This window comes from Eriocheir sinensis, chromosome 25 (genome assembly GCF_024679095.1).
Source record: "Eriocheir sinensis breed Jianghai 21 chromosome 25, ASM2467909v1, whole genome shotgun sequence".
NCBI lineage: Eukaryota > Metazoa > Arthropoda > Malacostraca > Decapoda > Varunidae > Eriocheir > Eriocheir sinensis.
In genome coordinates, this window is record NC_066533.1 from 6,436,183 (window position 1) to 6,444,924 (window position 8,742).

The 8,742-nt window shown below is 39.5% G+C and overlaps 1 protein-coding gene across 1 annotated transcript; it reads left to right on the forward strand.

The window, feature by feature from the left end:
- The first annotated feature begins 509 nt into the window (after positions 1–509).
- LOC127003261 (translocon-associated protein subunit delta-like) lies at positions 510–8,466 on the forward strand. The gene is made up of 6 exons (XM_050869687.1): positions 510–670; positions 4,006–4,124; positions 4,662–4,736; positions 5,526–5,615; positions 7,316–7,381; positions 7,818–8,466. Exons 1-6 carry the CDS (start codon positions 622–624, stop codon positions 7,920–7,922), a joined length of 504 nt encoding a protein of 167 aa, XP_050725644.1. The 5' UTR covers positions 510–621; the 3' UTR covers positions 7,923–8,466.
- The last annotated feature ends 276 nt before the right edge of the window (positions 8,467–8,742 follow it).

Here is an 8,742-nt window from a genome sequence, read left to right on the forward strand (position 1 = left end):
ATATTATGCTCTTATCAATAAAACTCATGGTAGTATCGTAACAAAAGTAAAACTGCTTGAATAATGAAACATTCCTTACAGCATGGCTACCTTAAAAGTATAAATTTGACATTTTTTTTGCACAATTTCCTCAGAATTAAAAAAAAATATTATGATGAATATATTATCTTATGATATAAATATATTGAAAAACATACCCTTTTATATTCAACATGCCTACTGAATGGATGCCAACATCAGTGAGCGTTTACTTTTATATACTGCAACATGGGGCCCGGAAATGCTCTTCCGACATACTTAACAATTATTTTCATGGTAATCTAAGACAAGCCAGCCACAGGGAGGCACCATCATATACCCCGTAATGAAGTGGCGGACACGTATGCCGACGGGACGTTCCAGTAATATCACGTGGACATTTTGCACGCCTGGAAAACCACATACAACTGAAATAACACCCTCCACAAGTACATACACATCACTTACAAAATATACAGAACATTTCAAACCTACAATCCTTCCGTTTATGAATAATTGGTCAGTTTTTAAAAGAGGTCCAGAGGGAGGCCGAGCGGCAGAGTGAAGGACTGGTAAACAACATCCCGACACGCGCACGTCACCATGAAGGTCCTGGCCCTGGTTTTCTCCGCCCTGCTGGCTGTGGCGGCAGGTAAGGACCCCATACAGAACCCTCACACCTAGCTAATTAATCAGGAATAGGCCAGGCTGTATTTCTTTGGCCAGGACTCGTTAAATAAGTGAGTATACCCTCGGTTGCTGGACCTGTCACTTTGCCGGCAGCTGCTCAGGATCCGTTTGTTCGCCAATTTGTACGCACCAGTCCTATTAGTACTTGTCAGGGACGTTCCTGTTAGTACCCAGCAGGGAAAAGGTCTTGCCAAAAAGGGCCAGGAAATACTAATCACACCTTACCTAGTGATTGCTTTCCCAGAAGACTAAGTATAAGGGGCGCTAGTGCTCGTAAGGGAATGTCTCTTCCTTTAAGGTTGTCACCGTGGCGGTCATAGTTATGTTTAGAAGCTTCAAAACTGACACTGTTGATGCATTTTTCCGGCAGATTCTTCCAGGTGTTCACAACTCTGGAGGAGGAAAACATATTCCTCTCCTGTGTACGGTGCCTTGGTTTCAGCAGTTTCACTCTGATGGTTATTTTCTTCTGGTAGATTTTAATGCACTAATCATCACTTTCTTAACCATATTTGATGCAAATTATGTGTTTCTGAGATATTGACAATTAATAAGTGGAGATTCATTACTCCAAATGGCAATGGCTTACTATTTCAATAGTGATAGGTTAGGTACTGTTCTAGCAACACTACGTTAGCCTCATTGTGTTGCTATCATCAGTAGCATTAGGTTACCATCTGGGTAAAGATTCGTATTAGGTCCGTGCCAGTATCTCATGATCTACTTTATGAAACATCAATATCTCTTCATATATCTTTTCTACAAACCTTCAACAGTCATGAAAACGCTTTGAAAATCCAATTCAAGGACTTTTTTTTACTCTTGAAAATAGGGGATAATGTTCTTACGCGTCACCTCCTTTTAGCGACGCTGCAGCCGCAAAATAAAATAGCTCAGAGGGCTTAGGGTTGGGGAGCATATTTAAACTACTCCAACCGAACTTTACTTCAACCTACTGCGCCCTCGACCCCTTTCTAACCAGGGGCTACCCCCTCATGTATATGTGACTTATTTTAGCGAGGAGGTATTTCTGCAACACCGCTGCAGAGTCGCGAGGCCAGCAGAGGAGGCGACGCTTCAGAACATTATCCCCTATTTTCAAGAGTAAAAAAAAAGTCCTTGAATTGGATTTTCAAAGCGTTTCCATGACTATTGAAGGTTTGTAGAAAAGATATATGAAGAGATAATGATGTTTCATAAGGTAGGTAATGAGATACTGGCACGGACCTAAAACAAATCTTAACCACCATCTGTTAGGTCAGGGTGAGGTTCTGTTAGTTGCAGGTTGGCAGGACGCATGTTACCGTAGATAGTTTACTGTTGCCGTTGATGAGGTTTCAGGCCCCGCTCACTACTAGTGCAGCGCTCTGTGAGGGCCGTCAACAATTACAATGTTACCCTCAATAATAATCCTCAATGCACTTATTCTCAAATGTCGTAGTGAGTGAGTGAGTCTTTAATTGCTTTCTTGAATAGTCTACTGATGTCCTTTCAATAAACTTGGCATTATCTTAGTCACTCAGCCATGTTTAGGTTTGCACTAATACCAATATCTTTCCTTTTCATAGTATCACAAATATCCATTGGTTGAGTTTTCATATGTCTGATATTTTCATTATACTATCACAATTAAATATCCAACGATTATTTCCAACTCATTGAACACTTATTACACACAATTTATCTTTGAGTACAAACACTAATTAATAGCCATGATCGGTTATGTTATGAATTCTCTCAGTTTCAGTCCTAAAGAACTACACAACACTGGTCATTTGCTGAGTGGTTGATTTCAGGCTTCTTGTACCTCGCATAATTTATGTATTTCTTCTCAGCCATGGAGCAATCCTTTGATTTATGATCGCCAACGCATTTATAACATTTAGGGGCTTCTCCATTGGTCTTGGCAGTACAGTTGGCCTCAAGATGGCCATATCTTTGACAATGATAACATATAATTGCATGGTATTTGTCTCTCACTGTATATATTCCCCATTCTAATTTTAACTTGTCATGATTCTTGTAAATCAGCTCTTTCACAGTTGGGTCACACCTCAAAATGTACTAGTCTAATGCATTGTGCCACCAGCTGCAGGCTTACTAAAAATCAGCTCAATTTTATTCTCAACACCCTAAATTGTGCATAAAAACTCATTGCGATCCAAGATGGTCTCCTTTATTTTTTCCTTGGTCTCCTCTTTATGCACATTGCATATCATGATCTTTGGTTTCATCTTTCCAACACTCTTGGTAATAATTTGCTCAACAGACTCAAATTTTTTAGCAGCCTCATCCCTTGTGTTCTCATTGTCAAAGTTCATGACAATATTACCTCCATTTGTGAATCTTGAATCAGTTATTTGAATGCCATTCAATGCCTCGGAGACTTCATCCTTCTGTTGCCTTCTTTTCCTGGGTAGAAGCTTTCACAAATGGGAGATTCTTCTTCACTTTCCTGCCTCTCTTTGCCACCTCAGCCCAACTGGATTCAGCATGCTCAGCACAAAGCGTGTCAACAACTGATCCCATCTCCTCATGCACATTCTCAACCCTTGATTCAACCTCATCTTTAACCACAGATATTTCTTTAGATAATTCTTGCTTGAATTCATCCAGTTTTTCCACAATGCTGGTAGCCAGAGATGCTTTATGGAGGCATGGGGTACATATCCAATTTATTTTGGGTATATTATCTTGCTTGATCCCAGACAAATTAGCACAACTCGCATTACACCACCTAGGACACAAACAGCATCCAATCAACTTCTCGCCTGAGAATTCCACACAAACATAAACACAAATCCCTCAGTCCCTTGGCCCTGACAGCCATGTTGACACTTTCTGTGTGGAGCTAGATGCAACACACATCCACTCAGGACCACGACTACTCACTCACACTTACACTTAGTTACATTTAGTTGAATTCCATCAGTTAGTGGCCTGCTGCACCATATTGACTGATATAATACAAATTCATATCAAAAACTTAATGAGCCACAACATGTAGTCTTGTGAACAAGAGACTGCCAAATATTATAGATTTTTGCTGTTGATAATTTCTATGCCTCATCAATTTTTCAAGTTAATTTTTCTCCTGATACATGTACTCATTGGAATAGTATGGATAGGCAAGCATGTCTTAGTTGTATATACCAGTGTCCAGCATGTGGTGTGGCTCAGTGGGGAGGTGGCAGTTAGATTTAGTAAAGGTACCAAACAATATTTTCATCCCTTTGTCTGTGTTTCCTTCTTACAACTCACTGGGTTTATTGTTACTTACCTGTGACTGCTTGACAGGTGAGACGTGTACGGGTCCCCAGGTGGATTCCACGGGCTTCACCTCGCAGGACGCCACCATCGTCACCAAGATCGCCTACATTGCTGACTTCACTCTCTCATGCTCCAACGGTGCCAAGGTGAGAGAGAGAGAGAGAGAGAGAGAGAGAGAGAGAGAGAGAGAGAGAGAGAGAGAGAGAGAGAGAGAGTTATACAATTAAAAAATGGATACTAATTATTCCAATCTGATTCATCATCAATCTTTAACAGAAAGAAATCCCACTAAAGTAAACAGCACTCACCAACAATGGTAACCTAGCCTCAAAGGTACTATTGAACAAATGCTTTACCTAGAAAGTCATCTTCAAGAGTGCACAGCAAAAAAGAAATGTAAGAAAAGGTCAAAGAAGGATGCAAAAAAATTCAACTTTACAGACAGCAATAAGTCAGTGAAGTTTATTGCCAGGAAAAGTGATGTGTGGTAAAGACACTGACTGGATTTTAGAAAGACCGGGCACTACACACTTGACTCAATGCTGTAAAAATACAATTACGAAAGAACCTACACTAGGAAAGGTTCAGTATGACTAACCCCCATGAATCAGCCTCATAATCAACAGGCATAGCCACTCTACTGTACAATGGTTCAGTCTGATTTGTGAATTGTTCCGCCGCAGGATGTTTCTCTGTACGCCGAGACTGTTGACGGCATTGTGGGAGTGGCGCGCTCTGTGGACGGCAGCAAGTACCAGGTGAGGGAGCGGGAGCAGCAGAAACCTGATCATGTTATTACCATCACCAATATTGCCATAATCATCATCATCATCAGGGAAAATTAGCACTCGTAACCATCTTCATTGTATTACTTGTCATTAGCTTTTATCACATCACAAAACATCTCTTGCATCATCTCCTGACTTAATTTTTTATTTCTTTATTCTAGTGTCAGTTGATTTTCTTTTTCATTTCATCACAAAATATCCCTTGTATATACTCCTCATACTGTTCATATTTCTTATCTTGGCATTCCTGTTAATTCTGTCTTTTACTTTACAAATCATATGCTCCTCAATTAGTTGCTGATCTCTCTTTACTTTTTTTATCTCCTTTTTTTAAATTTTTTATTCCGACGTTTCTGTTGATTCTACCTCTCATCATTTCATCATAAAATATCTTATGCATCTATTTCTCGTCCTGTTCTTTATTCCTGCATTTTTGTATTTGTCAATTTTATCTGTCACCAAACATCTCTTGCATCTCCTTTTCTTTTGTCAGCTACTAGTATTGTTTATTCTACCATTTCTCTATCTCTATCACTCTATCACAAAACATCTCCTGCATCTCCTTTTCTCTGTTACTATTGACTATTCTATCGTTTTTGTTGATCTCTTCATCACCAATCTTCTCTTGCATCCACTTCACATTTACCTCTTGCATTCGTCTTTATCTCTTATCACTCCATCACAAAACATCTCTTGTGTCAGTCTCTCAGCCACTTTACTCCACCCCAGTTAACCCCCCTGCCTTTTACACCTCCTCAGGTGAGCTGGGTGGAGGACGTGGCCACGGCAGTATCTGGGGAGCGGCTCATCAAGCTGTACGATGACCAGGGATACGCTGCCCTCAGGAAGGTGGGTTGGACTGTTTTTTATTTTTATTCTTATTTATTCACTATTATCCAATCTCTTTACTGTATAATTATGATGTAAAAAATATTCTTTTCTTCTTTAATTTATTGTTATGTATGATTTTGTTTACATCAAATTTAGGGGATGAGCTTGCATTTACATTATTTACTAGAGCTTAAGTTTATTCCTCCCTTTGAACATATACTGTATTTGACGGGTTATAAGACGCATGGGCATATAAGACGCACCCCCAATTTTGGCAGGCATTTGAAAAACAAAATAATAAACGGATTTGAACCACGAGTGTCAGGTGAAAATTTTCCGCCCAACATTCGTATCCCTCCCCACTATCAGGTCATTATTAAAGTTTCACATGTACGTATTCAGATCCTTTTCAAATCCCAATACTTTACATTTAAAACCCTAATATTTGCTGGGACCTATCGGAATCAGTCCTTCTTATAGACTCAAGGGTACTGCTTTGAGATGTAAACAAACATGGCGGAAACAGTGACATTCAGAGGGGTAACGGGTATAAAGTTTGTGCTTCATATTTCTTTATTATTATTCTACATCATAAGTCTAGTTGTAAATATTGGTACATTTTTAAAACATAAGGAAGTGAGAAATTTCATATTTGAATGTGCTTCAATGTTTGTTGAACACATATGTAAAGTAAGAATGTTAAAAGATAAGTGCAAAATGGAGAAAACAGGCACTTGTAAATATTGAATAATAACCTATCTTCTCAATATCTCGTCAATATTATCCATATATTGTTTGTGTTTATCAATCAAAGTTAAACAGTTTTATGAAGGTCTGTCTTACCTCAACGATCCCTGTCTACTAAGGAAACATTGCGTGTCTTGCGCGTGTTGTCAGGTTTGGTGTACAACCGTCCACTAGTTTGTTTAGGTACAAGCATTAAGTCACTTAAATTTCTTCCTGACTGGTGTCATTTTACATGAAGTATAATACTACTGTTACACACTGTTACTCTAGAAAAGAGTTGCCGTTGTTGCCTGTAAAAGCGATCGCCACCTTGTTCATGTTTGCGGAGAGGTTTGCAGTTTAATTGAAGTGCCATTGCTGCACTAAAACGTCACTAGCCAGTGACCCAAAGCTGAATCTTGACCTTATAAGACACAGAGTGATTTTCAGGGACATTTTTTTTGGAAAAAGGTGCATCTTATAAGCCATTAAATATGGTAACAGCCATGGGGGTCAGCTATCATGAGTGTATGGAGTATTTATATTGATTTTAACGGCAGAGGAGACCCACTAAGTACAAAACTAAAAATAAAGAAAATGCCTTCAATTTACTGCTTTTACAGTGAAAATGAAAGGTGCTACAAACTGAATGGAGATATTTAGTGGAGAACTTATGTTTCTTAGTAAACAACTGTGGTTTGTATTCTCTACATAGTTCTGTCCATTCTTCCAGCATTGGAGCTTTTTGAATTTAAATGCTGCACTATACTTCTATTGTACTTAAGCTCTTAATGAAAAAATGACTTTCTCCATTCTTTACTTTTATCAGAAATGATTCATTACTTGCTGTTTGTTACTCAGCTGCATCTTCCATACACAAATAATGATGTTTTTTTCCTTTCTTTTTATAATTACCAGTGAATCATCTATGGGTTTGAAAAAAAATTGGTGTTAGTTTGCCCTTAATTAAACACACTTTCTCTCTGTTCCAGGCTCAGCGCGGGAATGAAGACACCTCCACTGTGCAGCCCATTGCCACCATCAAGCTCTACCACCCTGTGAGTGACTTGGCTACCTCCTCTGCCCTCCTCTTCATCTTTCCTTTCCTTTTCATCCATTCTTTCCATTCTTCTCCCTTCCTCTCCTCACTTCACTTCTTTTTTCTCATTTCCTCTCTTCTTTCTCTGCCTCTTGTCTCCTCACACCTCACCTCACTTCATGTCACCCCTTCTGTCTTCTCTTCCTCCTCTCCTTTGTTTCCCTCTTCCTTCTTTGTCTACTTTTTTTCATTTGCTCCTTCCCTCCCCTAACCTTCCCTTACCTCTTCCTCATTTTCCTCCCCCTCCTCGCCTTCCTCCTTCACTTACACATGACTAAATAAGGTCATAATCATTTGCTGTCTCAAATTTTATGAACATTTCTATTCTCAAAAAAATATATATACCATAGAATACCATGCTTTTCTAATATTCATGTGTCTCTCTCCCATGCCAGGGTGCATACCGAGGGCCGTGGATCCAGTCCGAGACCATGGCCATTCTCGGCGCTATCTTCATCTACTACTATGCCCTCACCCAGAAGACCAGACTAATGGCCTAAGGATATGTGGTAGTGCCTCTGTGTGAATGAGTGGGTGTGGGTGTGTACCTCTGTGTGTGTGTGTGTGTGTGTGTGTGTGTGTGAATGACCATGTATTGTGATTTTGTACCTTTGTGTGAGCTGAAGGGGAGTGGTGTCGTTCCTCTTTGCCATTGTTTGTTAAATGTACCTTAGAATGGATTCTGTGTGTGTGTGTGTGTGTGTGTGTGTATGTACATGTGTCTGTGTGCTTCTGTGTGGACTGGTGTCATAAGTCATCACATTGCTTAACTATTTTTTTCCAACATGATTAAGTACAATTGAAAAGGAAAAGACAACAAAATCAATCCAGTTATAACTAAAAAATTATTACCTATTTTCTGCAGCAAAGGGTTTTATTTATTTGTCACTTGGGTTTTCAGTACAACCAGACTTTTGTGCAGCATTCCTGGTGTACCCAGATCCTTGCTGGGCTCAAAGGTCTTGCCTCGTGCATCTCATACGCAGACGTGTTTCCTGGATGTGAATAGTTGTATGGAAAATGTTAATACACCATCTTTGTTTATTTACTTGTTTTCTTTTCCCCTCAAACTGTGGCATTGCATGTGAAGAAGGAATTTATACATTGAGAAGTTACTAATTTGATATGGGTAGGTTTATCTATCTACCTGTATCTACTCCTACACCCATTCCCTGGATTCCCTCAGATGGGCCCATGGCAAGTGTTTCTATTTGCTCCTATTCATACACTCCATCCAGTCCCCACATCCTCTCCAGTATACTGTCTTGCCTTGGGCATATACTTGATCAGGGTTGGTTGGGTATAAAAATTAGCTATACA

Excerpts from the sequence above, each read along its gene's own strand:
- LOC127003261 (XM_050869687.1), top strand. The coding sequence starts at position 622 with ATGAAGGTCCTGGCCCTGGTTTTCTCCGCCCTGCTGGCTGTGGCGGCA. Across the intron at positions 671-4,005 it reads CCTGCTGGCTGTGGCGGCAG|GTGAGACGTGTACGGGTCCC; the intron begins GTAAGGACCCCA and ends ACTGCTTGACAG. Across the intron at positions 4,125-4,661 it reads CATGCTCCAACGGTGCCAAG|GATGTTTCTCTGTACGCCGA; the intron begins GTGAGAGAGAGA and ends GTTCCGCCGCAG.